This window comes from Hemitrygon akajei, unplaced genomic scaffold (genome assembly GCF_048418815.1).
Source record: "Hemitrygon akajei unplaced genomic scaffold, sHemAka1.3 Scf000094, whole genome shotgun sequence".
NCBI classification, from domain to species: Eukaryota; Metazoa; Chordata; class Chondrichthyes; order Myliobatiformes; family Dasyatidae; genus Hemitrygon; species Hemitrygon akajei.
The window spans coordinates 2,686,110-2,703,334 of NW_027331980.1; the positions used below are offsets into that span (position 1 = coordinate 2,686,110).

The 17,225-nt window shown below is 44.1% G+C and overlaps 1 protein-coding gene across 1 annotated transcript; it reads left to right on the top strand.

Annotated features, from left to right (window-relative positions):
• The first annotated feature begins 3,309 nt into the window (after positions 1 to 3,309).
• Positions 3,310 to 16,040, top strand: LOC140722937 (NACHT, LRR and PYD domains-containing protein 3-like). The gene is made up of 6 exons (XM_073037562.1): positions 3,310 to 3,369; positions 3,473 to 3,538; positions 11,740 to 13,507; positions 13,907 to 13,993; positions 14,127 to 14,294; positions 14,454 to 16,040. Exons 1-6 carry the CDS (start codon positions 3,315 to 3,317, stop codon positions 14,539 to 14,541), a joined length of 2,232 nt encoding a protein of 743 aa, XP_072893663.1. The 5' UTR covers positions 3,310 to 3,314; the 3' UTR covers positions 14,542 to 16,040.
• The last annotated feature ends 1,185 nt before the right edge of the window (positions 16,041 to 17,225 follow it).

Below are 17,225 nucleotides of genomic sequence, written 5' to 3' on the forward strand. Positions count from 1 at the left end.
ACTCTCAATAACTTCTCCTTTGGTTTTTACCACTTTCTCCAGATCGAGGGTGTTGCCATGGGCACTCGCATGGGCCCCAGTTATGCCTGCCTCTTTGTGGGTCTATGCTCCAAATCTATACTGGCAGCAATCCCCAACTTTTCCTCAGCTACATCGACGACTACATTGGTGCTGTTTCCTGCACCCATGCTGATCTCGTCAACTTCATCAACTTTGCTTCTAACTTTCACCCAGCCCTTAAATTCACTTGGTCCATCTCGGACACTTCTCTCCCCTTTCTTGATCTCTCGGTCTCCATCTCCGGAGACAGACTATCCACTGACATCTTCTAAAAACCCACAGACTCCCATAACTATCTTGACTATACCTCTTCCCACCCTGCCCAATACAAAAATGCCATTTACTATTCCCAGTTCCTCCGTCTCAGCCGCAACTGCTCCCAGGATGACGTTTTCCGTTCCAGGACTTCTCAAATGTCCTCTTTCTTTCAGGATCGCGGTTTCCCTTCTGGCGTCATCAAAGATGCCCTCACCCGCATCTCCTCAACTTCCCGCACTTCGGCCTTCAACCCATCCTCCCGTCACCACAACAGGGACAAGGTCCCCCTTGTCCTCACCTACCACCCCACCAGCCTCCGGATCCAACACATTATCCTCCGCAACTTCCGTCACCTTCAACAGGACCCCACCACCCAACACATCTTTCCCTCCCTCTCCCTCTTAGCTTTTCGCAGGGATCGTTCCCTCCGCGACTACCTGGTCCACACGTCCCTCCCCACAGAACTCCCACCCGGCACTTATCCCTGCAAGCGCAAATGCTACACAAGTCCCCACACCTCCCCCCTTACCACCATTCCGGGCCCCAGACAGTCCTTCCAGGTGAGGCAACACTTCACCTGCGAGTCTGCTGGAGTTGTCTATTGCATCCGGTGTTCCCGGTGCGGCCTCCTCTACATCGGCGAGACCCGACGCAGATTGGGGGACCGCTTCGTCCGTCACAATAGGCAGGTCCTCCAGGTTGCCACCCCCGTTCAACTCTGCCTCTCATTCCCATCTAGATATGTCCATACATGGCCTCCTCTACTGCCATGATGAGGCCAAACTCAGGTTGGAGGAGCAACATCTCATCTACCGTCTGTGTAGCCTCCAGCCTGAGGGCATGAACAAGGAATTCTCCAATTTCCGGTAATTCCCTCCCCCTCCCCCTATCCCAGTTCTCTCTCTGCCTCGCTCCCCTTTCAGTTTTCTGCTCCTTTATCTCTACAGTTCTTTCATGCTTATCCCCTCTCCCCTTTATCTTTCCTCTGATTGGTTCTCCACCTGGCGCCTCTAGCCCTACCACCTCCCTTATCTCTATTACTGGGCTTCGGCCCTCTCCCCCCCCCCATTCCTGATGAAGGGTCTCGGCCCGAAACGTTGGCTGCTCTTTTCTCACGGATGCTGTGTTCTTCCAGCGTTGTGTACGTATCCTTTGATCCACAACATCTGCAGTTGTATTTTTGAGTATTTGAGACGTATGTCGATGAAAATCTGAATCTCTGAGGCATTTATCGCTGTGGGCGAAGTGATGGGGACAGGGTTTATAAGGAAAGGTACCCACAACTGGACAAAGCGTTGCTAAATTGTGAGAGATAAATGAGCGTTCTGGGGCAAGATTGCTTACTACCTCAACGATAACTTCCAGATGCCGCTGAAGAATTAGGCAGATGGCCTGCGCATGTTGTAGGATTCTCTAAGAACGTGTTTTAATGTGTGAGCAATAGGATATTTGCGTTTACATGAATAAAAGAATGGCAAGATTTAACTTCCGTAGTTTGATTTGAAGAACAAAACTATAATACTCAAGATCAGCTGGGCTAGAGTTGTGAGAACAACGTGTGAGCTGCAGTTCCTTTCCTATCGAATTGGACGACGAATTTTAGAGGAACGTGACTGCGCTTGATGCAGCCAGGGACAATATGTTCAGAAGAGAGAGTATTCCCATTCTGCACACGGGAAGCATTTGGATTTCAGATATTTTTCGGCGCAATGTAGGTTGGTGTATGTTCGCCGAGTTTTCCCTTTCGTCTGTCAAAAATCAGCTGCTTTGTTCTACTGACGTTGAGTGGAAGTTATCGTTGAGGTAGTAAGCAATCTTGCCCCAGAACGCTCATTTATCTCTCACAATTTAGCAACGCTTTGTCCAGTTGTGTGTAATTTATGTTCTTCTTGTCAGTGCCACATGTCTGGTTCTACGTGCACGAGATGAGTCCGCAGCTTTATATCTGGGGTTGACACTTCGAAATATATGGAGAGTGGTGAGGCATGTTTTCAGATTCTGGATGCTTTGTTTACAGATCCGAACTCCAAAATCACGTGTTTCTTGTCAAATTGTGACGATCACCAGTTGCTGCAGTTGACGAGATTCTACCGAGACCGACTGGAGCAGGCGATTGAAGAGGGGGTGGAGGGCATCAGTCTCATGTTAACAGGCGCAGACCAATTCACCGGCCAAGAGAATCACGTAAGTAGGAGAAATGTAGACAGAGTTTATGCCAATGGAGGCAGAATTTCAAAGACAGGAAGTTACCTTTCCGGCACCAGCGCTCATGACAGATTTTCATACTGCATTTGGACAATAGCCATTTATTCATGGTAACTCCTAAGGTAATCTTTATGGCAGGTCCCCGCCACCTTTGTCTTCATTTAATTCATTATAACGGTTGTCCACGTGGATACATTGCGTCTGGGTATTCAAGCAACTAAAGCCCACTCTTTCGTAAGAGCATGTAAACCAAACTCATACATTTAGTAACATATTACCAGCTAATATCCATAAGCTGCCCAAGATTCCTGAAAATGTAATTTTGGTTGCACACTTGAGAGACATTTCATAGATCTGGCGAGATAATGTGAGTCCGGTGTCAGGATCTAAGTATTTCCAACATGCATTCTTTTTAATTCTATTTTCTCTATACTATGAATTGTAATTCTAAAGGCGTCAAAAGTTCTAGAACACATACTTCTGCACCGCTTTAATAGTTAAGGAGGTCATGTAGGAGGAGAGAAATAAGTTTAACCAAGGTACTTTCATCATATTTGTACATGTCCATGGCTCGCTTTCTGTTCGGAAAAAAAAATGAATCAGAAGATGACACATTCATGAACGGAGGATCATATGTTATATGTATTTATATATTTTTTTATCACTTATTGCAGAAGGTTACTCAACTCGCTGAAAAAGGTAGCAGGAAGAACGGTTCCAAACTACTTCTGAACCTAGTAATGGAGAAAGGGTCTCGGGCTCGGAGGGTGATGTGGAAGTCTTTCATAGAAATGCGCCAGACCTTACCGAAGCTGAAGAAAATAGTGCAAGAAATCGAGGAGCACGGTACGGCAACTTTAGACAGTGTAGTCAAGTTCAGATTTAAACGCAACCTGTTTTCCTACATTTATTCAAGCTCGTTTACTGGAAAATGCCTTTCCTTCATTAGGTTCAGGTCTGTTCGCCTATATGGACACTGAGCGGGGTTTATCCAGAGTGCTCTGTCATATGCAAGGTAGGACAAGAACTACTCTAGATTTCATAGTTTACAAACAACTGAGATTTTAGAATCAGCACGTGGCAAATTAGGAATTATAGTCCGCTGAAATTTACATCAGTGGCAAAACTTACGCGGAAAGATTTAATGGCACCAGGTTTTCTCACATTTGCGGCAGCACAAACTTATTTGGGATAGACGATTAAGATTTCTTCGGGATTGTGTAAACTCCTAAAAACCTGACTGAGATTTTATGAGGAGATGGTAAAGATGACTGATGGAGAAAAGGCTTCAGATGTGATATACATCAATCTAGGTAAAGTTTGTGAAATCGTTCCTCGTGGAAAGCTTAAAAATCCCCTTGAGACTCATGATGATTTAGGGGTTTGGATTTGAAAATGACTTAGCAATGAAAGACACTGCGTGTGTTGGGAAATTTTCTCCTAACTGGAAGTCAGACACTAGCTTTGTTCAGTGAAGATTAGTGACAAAAATGTGCGTGGAATAGCTGCAGGTTTGCGGAAGACGCAATAAAGTGGGGGAATTATGGACAGCGAGCAATATTGTCAATGGATTCCTCAGCAGGAAACAGAACAGTTGAACTGTGGGAGGAGAAGAAACACGTTACTCTGAATCCAGATATGTGTTGTGTCCTGCACTTAGACCACTGGACGATACAATATAGGAGCAGAATTAGACCCACCTACCACATTTCGTCATGGCTAACTGATCATCCCTCTCAGCCACAAACTCCTGCCTTCTTCCTGTATCCCTTCATGCTGTGACCAATCAAGAATCAAACAACCTCTGCCTTACATATGCATAAATCTTGGCTTCAGCAGATGCCCAAGGCAACGAATTCCTCAGATACACCACTGAATATAAAAGGTCGTCATCTCAGTTCTGAAGGGACCCCCGTTAGGGCCACAGATAAGCTTCTTTTTCTTTTTAATAGTCACCATTCTATTTCTTTACTAAAATGCGTGCCTATACATTTCGGGACACTGAGTTCCATCTGCCACTTCTCTCATTCTCCTAAACTACCTTCTGACATCTCTCGACTTCCTCAAAACTATCAACCCTTACTTCTAGCTTTGTATAGTCCGCAAATTTTGTAACAAAACCATCAATTCTGTCATCCAAGTCATTTACATGTCACTTAAAAAGAAGCGGACCAAACATAGACCCTTGTGGAACACCACTAGTCACCGCAGGTCAACGGAAAATTTTCCTTTGTTCCAAGGTTCTGGCTCCCGCCAATTAACCATAGTTTTATCGATGCTAATATCGTTCCTGCATTACCATGGATTCAGAACTTGTTCAGAAGCCTCATGTGCAGCACCTTGACAAAGTTATTCTGGTAATCCAAGTGCAAATCATCAGCCGATTCTTCTTTGTCTATCCTGATTGTTATGTCTTCAAAGAATTCTAACAGAATTGTCAGGCAATATTTTGCCTTGTAAACCCCATGCTGACTGCAGCCTACTTTATCATGTGTTTCCAAGTATCGTGGAACCACATCCTTATCGATCGATTCCAACATCTTCCCAACTGCTGAGGTCAGGCTAACTGTCCTATAATTTTCTTTCATTTGCCTCTCTCAATTCCTTAAGATTGGAGAGACATTTGCAAATATCCTGTCTTCCGGAAACGTTCCAGACTACACAGAATATTGAAAGATCATTACTAATGCCTCTACAATTTCTTCGGCCACCTCTTTTAGATCCCTGGGGCGTACACCATTTGATCCATCTGATTTATCTACGGTGAGATCATTCAGCTATCTACGGTGAGACATTCTACCTAACAATGGCAACATCACACATTTCTAACCGCTTACACACTTGAACTTAAATCGTACTCTGTGTGTTCTGCAGCAAAGACTGATAAAAAGTTCGTCCGCCAATTTTTTGCCCCCAGTACTACCTCTGCAGCTTCGTTTCCAGCGGCTAGACATCCATTCCTGCTCCTATTTGACACTTTACCTATCCGAAAAAACTTCTGGCATCCTGTTTAATGTTATTTGCTCTCCTACTCTCATATTCCACCATTTCCTTCTAAATGACCATTCCATTGCCTTCTGTTGGATTTTAAAGGCTTTAGAATCCTCTAACTTCCGAAAACATTTCTCTATCATATGCCATATCTTTGTCTTTTATATTGGTTTTGACTTCTCTTGTAAGCCACAGTTGTGTCATCTGCCCTTAGAAAGCTTATTTCTCTTTCGGATCTACATGTAGTGGGCCTTCCAAATAGCTTCCATAAACTCAAGCTACTGCTACTATGCCGTCATCCCTGCCGGTGTTCTTTCCCAATCAATATCGGCCAATTCTCTTCTCATGTCCCTGTAAATCCCTTTACTATCCCGTAATACTGAACCGTCTGCCTTTAGCTTCTCCTTGACAAATTTTATTGTAATATCCATCATATTATGATCACTTGCCCTCAGGGTTCTGATAACTCATGTTCTCTAATAAATTCTGGTTCATTACACAACAAACAATCCAGGGCACAACCACGAACTGCTCTGAAAAGCCCTCTCGGAGATAATCTGGAAATTTCGCCTCCTGGGATCCAACACCAACCTGATTTTCCCAATACATCTGTATATTTAAATCCCGCATATCTATTGTAACATTGTCACTTCGGCATGCATTTTCTGTCGCCCTTGGTGATTTATACATCACATCCTCACTACTGTTTAGGTGTCTGGATATAACTCCCACCAGGGCCTTTTTATCCTTTTTAGTGATTTAGCACCTTCGTACAAAAAAGAGAGAAACTTGACAATACTTTACCTGTCCCAAGTCCGATCTCAGCTAAGCAACGCAAACCAACACCGGCGCATTTAATAGAGCGGCCGTTCCGTTTACACTTGCATTATTATCATTCGCCCTTTCAATTGCATCCCACTCGATGATTAGTCGCAGGCCGTTTCAGAGAAACTGCCCTGAAGCTCTGCCTTTTGAATCTTAACTGCGAACTGGTTGAAAATTAGCTCCATTTGCGCAACTCACTCTTGTGATTCGTCACAGCCGAACTCATCTTGTGAGATCTAATTGAAGAGCCGACTGCACAGGTAATGGCAAGGTCCATGCATTCTTGGAGTGGCAGCACAACATATATGGCCATAAATGATGTTTGAATTTGTGGGCCTGGATGTTAAGTATAAAAGTCGGGAGGTTAAACTGCAACTCCTCAGTACTGTGGTGAAATTGTATTTCACGTATTCTGGTGACCGCATTACAGGAAGGCTGACGGTTTTGGAGCATGTGCAGAAAAGTCTCGTTAGGATGTCGTCACTTTAGAGAGTATTAGATCTAAGTAGAGAAAGGACATACCTGGATTGTTTATTTGGAGTTTGGAGAATGAGAAACCACTCGATTGAGAGAGGAACAGAAGGAACAGACAATGAAAGAATATTCTTCGAGGGTGGAAAAGACTAATGGTAGGGGAAGGGTATACAGGTGACCATAGCGGGAGGGGTGTTTTAATAAACGTTTCTAAACAGGTTTTAGCCCACAGGGTGCTCGGTACCCGAGCAGTCCCATTAGAAATGGTAGAAACAAAAACAATGATAACATTTAAGGCGTGTTTAAAATAATAATGCACAGACAACGAGTTTACACAGGTAGCAATATCAAATCAAATACGAGAGGATACGATACTTTAACTTACTCAAACATCAATCTAACCCTGCTGTCCCATATAGGCCTTCACTTTCCTTTACTCCATGTGCCTCTCTGAGAGCCCTCGGAATGTCCTGAATGTATCTAACTCTACTACTTATCTCGGTACTGTGTTCATTGCCCCTGCTGCTCTCAGTTCAAAACGAAACCTTGGACGCCTCCCATACCTTCCTACAATCACTTTTGAAATATACCAAATATACTCAAATATACCTTTGTGTGTGTGTGTGTGTGTGTGTGTGTGTGTGTGTGTGTGTGTGTGTGTGTGTGTGTGTGTGTGTGTGTGTGTGTGTGTGTGTGTGTGTGTGGTCGTGGCTTCGTTCGGGTGTATTCATGTATGGTTGAATGATAATGAAACTTGAATTTTATTTGATTATATTTGAAATCCTTCGCAAGGTCCCGATGCTGAGCAATCTCATATTCTTCAGGTAGCTTTTGCAAGCTGCTGAGGAATACCGTGATAGACATAGGAAAACCCCAAAGCATTCCACAGGTATGAGAAGAGCAGGAGAAAGAGACGTGAGAGAATAGGACCTATCAAGTGTGACAGTGGGGAAGTGTGTATGGAACCGGCGGAAATAGCAGAGGTACTTAATGCATACTTTACCTCAGTATTCACTATGGAAAAAGGATCTCAGTGATTGTAGTGATGACCCGCAGCGGACTGAAAAGTTTAAACATGTAGATATTAAGAAAGAGGATGTGCTGGAACTTTTAGAAAGCATCAAGATAGATAAGTCGCCGGGACCGGATGTAATGTACCCCAGGGTACTGTGGAAGTCGATGGAGGAGATTGCTCCGCTTCTGGCGATGATCATCAATGAGGATGGGTGAGGTTCCGGAGGATTGGAGGTTTGCGGATGTTGTTCCTTTATTCAGGAAAGGAAGAAGAGATAGCCCAGGAAACTGCAGACCAGAGATTGGTACGTTGATGGAGAAGATCCTGAGAGGCGGGATTTATTAACATTTAGAGCAGCATTATATGATTAGGAATAGTCAGCATGGCTTTGTCAAGGCCAAGTCCTGCCTTACGAGCCTGATTGCATTTCTTGAGGTTGTGACTAAGCACATTGATGAAGGTAGAGCAGTAGATGTCATGTATATGGATCTCAGCAAGGCATTTGATAAGCTACCCCATGCAAGGCTTATTGAGAAAGTAAGGAGGCCTAGGGTCCAAGGGGATATTGCTTTGTACATCCAGAATTGGATGCCACAGAAGGGCAAGTGGTAGTAGACGGGTCATAATCTGTAGGGGTCGGTGACCAGTGGTGTGCCTCAGGGATCCGTTTTGGGTCCCCCTTCTCTTCGTGATTTTCATAAATGACCTGGATGAGGAAGTGGAGGGATGGGATAGTAAGTATTCTGATGACACAAAGTTTGGAGGTGTTGTGGATAGTGTGGAGGGCTGTCAGAGGTTACAGCGGGACATTAATAGGATGCAAAACTGGGCTGAGAAGTGGAAGTTGGAGTTCGACCCAGATAACTGTGAAGTGGTTCATTTTGGTAGATCAAATATGATGGCAGAATATAGTGTTAATGGTATGACTCTTGGCACTGTGGCGGATCAGAGGGATCTAGGGGTCTGAGTCCATAGGACGCTCAAAGCAGCTGCGCAGGTTGACTCTGTGGTTATGAAGGTGTACGGTGTATTGGCCTTCAGCAATCGTGGAATTTAATTTAGAAGTCGAGAGGTAATGTTGCAGCTATATAAGACCCGGTCAGACCCCACTTGGAGTACTGTACTCAGTTCTGGTCGCTTCACTACAGGAAGAATGTGGAAGCCATAGAAAGGGTGCAGAGGAGATTTACAAAGACGTTGCCTGGATTGGGGAGCATGCCTTATGAGAATAGTTTGAGTGAACTCGGCCTTTACTCCTTGGAGCGACGGAGGATGACAAGTGATCTGATAGAGGTTTATAAGATGATGAGAGGCATTGGTCGTGTGGATAGTCAGAGGCTTTTTCCAGGGCTGAAATGTTTGCCAAAGAGGACATAGGTTTAAGGTGCTGGGGAGTAGGTACAGAGGAGATGTCGGGGTAAGTTTTTTTTACTGAGAGAGTGGTGAGTGCGTGGAATGGGCTGCCGGCAGCAGTGGTGGAGGCGGATACGATAGGGTCTTTTAAGAGACTTTTGGATAGGTACATGGAGCTTAGAAAATTGGAAGGCTATGTGTAAGCCTACTAATTTCTAAGGCAGGTACATGATCGGCACAGCTTTCTGGGCAGAAGGGCATTATTGTGTTTTCTATGTTTGTATTTAATCTCAGGTCAGAATTCAAAGTATCCCAAAGCATTATGATACCAACTGCAATTTGAAATGATCCGGGAAAAGTAGAAATCCTTTAAACCCTTGACTGATGAATTTTGAAACTCCATACACTCCTCTCTAGGTCGGAAAACATGACAAATACAATAAAATCTCATAATTATGTTTACAATTCTTGAGACGTTGTCGCTGACTGGGGACTTCAAATACATTTGAAAATTTGTTCACTACTTGTTTACGATTTGGCTCCAATTCATTTAATTCCTTGTAGAGCAGATGAAAACCTGTAAGGATGTTGCTATAAAGAGAAAGAACATGAACTCTGTAACTGAATGGGTCCTGGTAGACCATCAGTGAAAAAAAACAAACAATTCTCATTCATTTCGAAACCCATATATACCTAAAACGACTACTGTGGTAAAGGGAAGCGATTGTTGGGCCGTTGAGTGTGATGATAAATAGTTACTGGACACGACTGTGATACCAGATGGAGCAGAACAGTGACTGTCGTCACGTTTCTTTACCAAGAAATAACACATATTCTAGAAAGATAAAAACATTAAAAAATACAGTACAATGCAGGCTCTTCGGCCCACAAAGTGGTGCCGAACATCTCCCTACCTTAGAAATTGCTAGGCTTACCTATAGACTTTATTTTTCTAACCTCCATGTACCTATCCAAAAGTCTCTTAAAAGAGCCTATAGAATCCGCCTCTACTTATTCTGCAGAGGTAGAGACGAGCATTGTCACCAGCCAAATAATAGGCAATAATAGTTTAAGCAATAATGAAATGGGGAAGGTCTCATTTAATGTCTGGCGACAAGTCTCTAACTGCTCACATTCAGAATATCTGAAAACTTGCCACAGTTTACGAGCTATAGACAGATCCTCAGAACGAATCAATAAACTTCAAAACCTCGATCTTCGTAGTTCACTTTCCATCTGTATCTCTGAGCTCTCACAGGTATAAGGGAATCTGTACAAAACAGCTCTTTCTCGATGGCAATCATCAAAGACATCGTATACGTTTTCTAATTAATGACGTTGTGACCAGGCGTAGTGCAAACACGATATCTGAATTCGCTGGAAATGCTGTCTGCACAATCTCAGACAGTGACGAGGAGGCGCATAGATCACTAAGATGAATGGTATCTTTGAAGCAGCCTTGCACACCAGGTCTAAGGAATTCATTGTGGCCAAGAAGCAATGTCAAGGGAACACAGACTAGGTCGGACTGAGAGGCAGCAGTGGATAGGGTGAGCAGTTTCAGTTCCTGGGCGTCAATAACTCTGAAGCTCTGCCGTCGGCCCAGCATACTGATGTAATTCCGACGAAGGAAGCCAGCGGCTGCATTTCAGTCGGAATTTGAGATAGTCTGGTATGTCACCAAATCCTCCAGCAAATTTCAGCAGATGTACTATGGATGGAGTTCTAAATGGTGTTCAGTGGTTAATGCAAAAGATTAAAAGGAAATAAACATGCGGAGAGCTTCATTATGGGTCTTCCACGCATCGAGGTTATTGTAAATAAGTGATCTCCCAGAAAGGCGTCATCCAGCAATCAGGTGTATCAGATGATGTGAGGCAATGGTCGTGTCGATAGTCAGAGGCTTTTTCCCCAGGGCTGAAACGGTTAACACGAGAGGGCACAGTGTTAAGGTGCTTGGAAGTGGACATGTCAGCGGTAGGTATTTTTTTTATGCAGAGAGTCGTGAGTGCGTGGAATGGGCTGCTGGCGAGTGTAGTGGGGCGGATACAATATGGTCCTTTAAGAGACTCCTGGATAGCCACAAGGAGCTTAGAAAAGTAGGGAGCTAGAGGTAACCCGAGGTAATTTCTAAAATGAGTACATATTAGGCACGGCATTGTGGGCCGAAGGGCTTGTATTGTGCTGTAGGTTTTCTATCTTTCTATTTTCTTACCATCCAGAACATGTCCTCTTTCTCGCTACTACTGTCAGGCGGAAAGGTACAGGAGAATGAAGACATATACAATATTTTCTTCTCTTTTGATAGAACATTACTGAAAGGTCCATGCACACATGAACAGCAGCTTATGAGTTATGAGTCAGTAAATTTTGTATTGACAATTTATTATATATTCTTATTATATCTTACAGTATCCTTATGTATTACACACCACTGCTGCCGCAAAATAACTTTTCGCATGTGACAGTGCGAGCAAACGTGGTTCTGATTCTGATTCTGATTATTCTTACATTAAAGAACATATTTGAATAAACGCCTTAATTTCTTATATTTGAAGCGGCTCAAGATAAACACAAGGAGACTTTGCGGGTGCAAACTGAAACTCTGAGAGTGAGCACCATATTGATGAAGGAGAAGGTGAAGGTTTTCCAGCTGGTTGATCGATACGCTGAGCTCACGGTCATTTCAACTGTTCGAGATCGGAGGCTGGTGGAACATGAGCTGCTGGCAAGAGGCAGAGACCATGAAGAGTGGAGAGAGAAACATCTCCGGAGGGAGCTGGATAAAATCCCGACCGAACACTTGTTCCACAAAAGTTACTCACGTCGATTTCTACGTGAAATAAAGAAATACTTCAAGAAATGTCCTACTGGGAGTTCTGCTGTTGTCGCCGGCGTCCCGGGCATCGGGAAAACAACAATGATACAAAAGATTGTTTATGATTGGGCCACAGGGCAAATATACCATGAATTCCAGTTTGTATTCAGTTTCAACTTCCGGGATTTAAACTCAATTAACTGTAGAATAAACCTGAGAGACTTGATTCTGGATCAGTATCCTTACTTGGGGAATATTGTGGCAGAGCTCTGGAAGAACCCAGAGGGACTACTTTTTATTTTCGATGGTTTGGATGAATTCAAGTACAGAATCGACTTTGGCAACAATTCAGGAGACACGGAACCTTTGTACATGTGCACAGATCCAGAACGTGTGTGTGAAGTATCTGACATCGTGTACAGTTTAATCCAGAACAAGCTGCTCCCAGGGTGTTCAGTGCTGGTGACCACCCGCCCCACGGCGTTACATTTATTAGAAAAGGCAGATATCAGGGTCTGGTCGGAAATCCTGGGATTTGTTGGTGAGCAAAGGAAGGAATATTTCAACAAGTTTTTCAAAGACCAGGCAGTGGCAGCAGATGTTTTTAAATACGTTGAGGAGAACGGGATTCTGTACACCATGAGCTACAACCCCTCCTACTGCTGGATCCTCGCCCTGGCCCTGGGCCCCTTCTTCACAAAAAGAGACAGGGAGCTCCAGCGTGTTCCCAAGACCATCACCCAACTGTATTCCTACTATATATACAACATTCTGGAAAACCACGGCCGTGAGATTGACAACCCCCGTGATGTGTTACTGCGGGTTGGTCAGATGGCCTTCAGAGGAGTGTCTGAGAGGAAGATTGTGTTTACAGATGGAGATTTGATCAAGTACAATCTACAGTCTTCCCAGTTCCTGTCCGGGTTCCTGATGGAGCTTTTGGAGAGAGAGGATTCTGCCCGGAGCGTGGTGTACACATTCCCACACCTGACCATCCAGGAGTTTGTAGCCGCCCTTGCACAATTCCTGACTCCAGAACGTAGAGACATTGTGAGGCTCCTGAGTGAAGTCCAAAGTACGACGGATGGGCGATTTGAGGTATTCCTCCGTTTTGTTGCGGGTCTCTCTTCCCCAGGGTCAGCATGGCGCTTGGAAGAGTTTCTTGGCCCATTTCCACATCAAACAATCTGCCGGGTGATTGATTGGGTGAAGGAGGAAGTTGCACGTCAAGCTCGAAACACATGGAGCGAAGCCGGAAAACGGAATCTCATTAATACGTTGCACTACCTGTTTGAGTCGCAGAATAGTGGACTGGCTCAGGCCATACTGGGATCTATGGAAACACTCTCATTTAGTGGACTGCGATTCACTCCGATTGACTGCGCCGTCCTGTCTTACGCCATTGAGTTCTGCGATTCAGTCAAACATCTCGATCTATGGGGTTGCCGCATCGAGAGTGAAGGCCTCCAGCGTCTGGTTCTCGTGCTGCACAAATGCCAGCAATTAGGGTAAATATATTCATTTCTAAACTGTAAATAGTTTGCGCTTTCTTTTGTTTCTGTGCCTGTGCCTCCTGCCCTGTGTTTGAAGGATGGCTCCCTGTTCCACCGATGAATGAATGATAAATTCACCAACTCTGACAACGTTATCTCTTTCGCCCCCTACCGTTCCCATGCGGAAAATTTTGCAATCGACGGAATGAGGCTAAATTAGGCGAAAAACTGAGAGAATTGTATTAAATAAATTACTGACGTTCCGTAAATGACTGAGCGGCGGGCAGTGCGGGAAATAATTACGTTTATTTATTAATCTCCTGAAGTGTTTCCTGCAACATGAAAGTTATATCCTGTAATACCGGACATGGAGTTTCAATCCTATCGTTTTCCTTTCTGTCCTGTTGTGTTTAGACTAGGCAGTAATGACCTGGGAGATTCGGGAGCGAAACTGGTGTCTATGGCTCTAAGAAACCCGGAGTGTAAAATCCAGAATCTGGGGTAAGTTCCAAAATACTGGAGAATTTGTTTCAGGTTGAAGATTGTTATGACCATTAATTGTGTTACTGATAAACATTGGGGATTTTCACCCTGTCACGTTTCTCTGCGTGTCTTTCATCTCTCTCATCTTCAGTCTGTACAAGACAGGTCTCACTGATTCTTGCACCGAGGATCTCGCCTCCGCTCTCAGTGAAAACACTTCTCTGAATGTATTGGATCTGGGATCGAACTCATTCACAGATCGATCTGTCCCCGCTCTCCGTCGCTTCATACTGACCGCCGCAAGCCTTCAGTGGATCGAGTGAGTCTTTGTGCTTCTGTTCAGTAGATAAAATCACTGGTGTTACTGTTTCCTCTAATAATATTTTTCGATAACATCGTGTTGAAATATTAGCGCAGATCGCTGTTGTTCACACAGTGTAATCCGTTCATTTCTTCCTTATTATTCCATCTTCTTCAGGCTGAGGGACAATGCATTCAGTCGGACCGGGGAGAAGGAATTTAGATCTTTGCAGGAACCCAGACCAGGACTGGCAGTAATCCTGTGATCGGCTCTCTATGTGAACAGCATGACCAGCGGAATAGAAACACTTTGGGCTGATTATCCGTACTTCCTTTTAACGGGCAAGTTTGAGATTTCTATCAAAGATTCCAGTAGATCCCGGTTCGAGCTGAGCATATGGCGGCTGGATACGCGATCCTGCTACCAGGTGGCACAGTTGGCTGTTCATCCGACGCTGATTTTCCCAGGTGCAAGGTACTCGCCCCATAGTGGGGTCATGTGCATTTGGACTAGAGAAATCATGGGTGTGTCCCAGCCTGGGAACACATTCGCTGCCCAGGGTTAGATGATCGGGGAAGAAAATCACTCGTCGCTTTTCTGCAGATGGTGCAGCGGGAAATTTTACTGTAATTCACACAGTAGTCTGACGACATAATAATGTCAAACTGTCAATTAAGTCCCTTCTTGTCACCAGATTTGTCACGATAATGAATGCTATCGCGAATTGTGATTTCACAATCAGCTGTTCCCCATGCAACGAAACGGAGAAAAGCACGACTGATTGTTCAGTCTGTCATGCATTGTTTTCCCTCGTTCACTATCGATTTTTAAATCTCAAGGTATAGGAGAAGTCGCTGATCCCAAAAAGTGGAATATGTGTTTTCGGGTTCCTCTCCCTTCTTCTTGATGTCAGAAATTAGAAGAAGGCATGTCCTGTGTGATGAGAGTCCTTTATGATCGATGCCGTGTTTTTGAAACATCGCTTTTTGAAGATATCTTCGATGCTGGGGAGTTTATTGTCCATGATAGAAGCTTAGTCCTCAATGTCCCGTAGCTTTATTGAATACTGAGCAGACGGAGATTTAACCAGTTAGAATGCAATCAAACGCACATCTTCAGACATTTGTGAGAGTCTTTAACTTCACACCGTGTCCACAAACTCCTAATCAAACAGAGCTCCTCTTGTGCCTTCTTTGTAATTTCATTAACACCTTGGGCCCAGGACAGCTCTTCTGAGATGTTGATACCAAGCAAATTGAAACCGTTTACGCTTTCTCCTGCTGATCCATCGACCAGGGCTGGTACGTGTTCAATTGACTACACCTTCCTGAAATCCACAATGAATTTACTGATCTTACTGACGCTGGGTATAAGGTTGTTGTTGCGACAACACTCAACCAGCAGATCTACCTTGCCCCCGCACCCCTCCTCTTCACCATCTGAAATTCTACCAACAGTATTTGTATAATTGACAAATTTATACAGTTTTGTACAAACGTTTTACGCACATATATAGCTATACTATAGTACTTAGAGTATGAAGTAACTACAGCACTCTGATAACGGCATAGTACTGTGGTAGAGTTATGCATGCACTGTACTGCTACCACAATAATAATTTAAAGCATTTAATTTCATGACACAATTTCATGAGTGAAGATAAACTTGATTCTGACAAGGGTCCCTATGGAAGTCTGATTGCGGAAAGGGAAGAGGGAGAGGGGAATCATGGATGGAAAAATGGAGAAGAAGCGGGAATCACCAGAGAGGCATTCTGTAATAATCAATAAACCAATTATTTGGAATCAAAAAGCATCGTCTATTTTCAGGGCTGGATGTGTCTGCACCTACACTACAAATCCCCACCCCTGACCGTGGCTCTGCTTCTCGGCCACATGTCCCATGATCTTTCTACGGCGCTCCCCACGAGCCTTTCCAAACATTCTTTGCTCCCGATAGATATACAAACTCGTTCTCCACTCCACGTTGACAATTCTAGTACAATGCAAAAGTTTTAGGCATCCTCGCTAGTTGCAGAGCGAAGCACGGAGACCGAGGTTTTGGAGTTTGTTCATTCGTAATGAGCTTATAATGGGTTGCATCAACAACTAGCAGCCTGACGTGTTATTGATTTTGTCCATGTGATCCAAAGCCAAGAGGAGAGCCAATGAGATTGCATCGGCCGTAGACTTCTTATGACGTCCCGCAATTTACAATAGGTCCCGGTCCCTGTTTAGCTATAATCAATCACTAGTCTAAGTACTCCATCACAGTAAATGTAAATGTAACTGGGCGACAGCCGTTGAAGCTTCTTGCGCACTGGTATGATTGCAGCTCATTAGAAGCAGATGGGAACTTACTCCTCGCGCGAAAAATGATTGAAGGTGTCTCTGAAAACTGCAGCCAGCTGTTTGGCGAAGGGTTTCAGATCGTCATCAGGACCTGACGCCAGATTTCACCCTCTCAAACGATGTTCCAGCTTAGGCCTCCGAGAGAAAGATCACAGGGTCAAGAGATGCTCCAGCTACTCCAACAGACTTAATTCTTTCCTCCCTTAAACTTGCCTTAAAGGAGTTGATATTATCTGAGAGTGAATCATGGTAGACCATCATTGGTAGAGGATTCGTCGATACAGGATTTACATGTCTTTGGAGAAGCATAGCCTGATTAGGGATATTCAGTATAGCTAGTCAATATGTGGGGGTGTGGGTGGGGGATAAGCCATGCCTCTCTAGCCTAATTGAATTTTTTGATGCTGCGAGGACCCACATTTATGAAAGTAAACCAGAGGTTGTAGTGTATATGGATTACAAAAAGGTGCATAATAAGGCTTCCCATAGTAGTTCGGTGTATGAATGATTAGGGAAATTGAAATGCCATTATTGGAAGCTGATGATGACTGGTGTTGATCAGACTTACCAATTCCCGTAAACAATCACCAAGTGTACG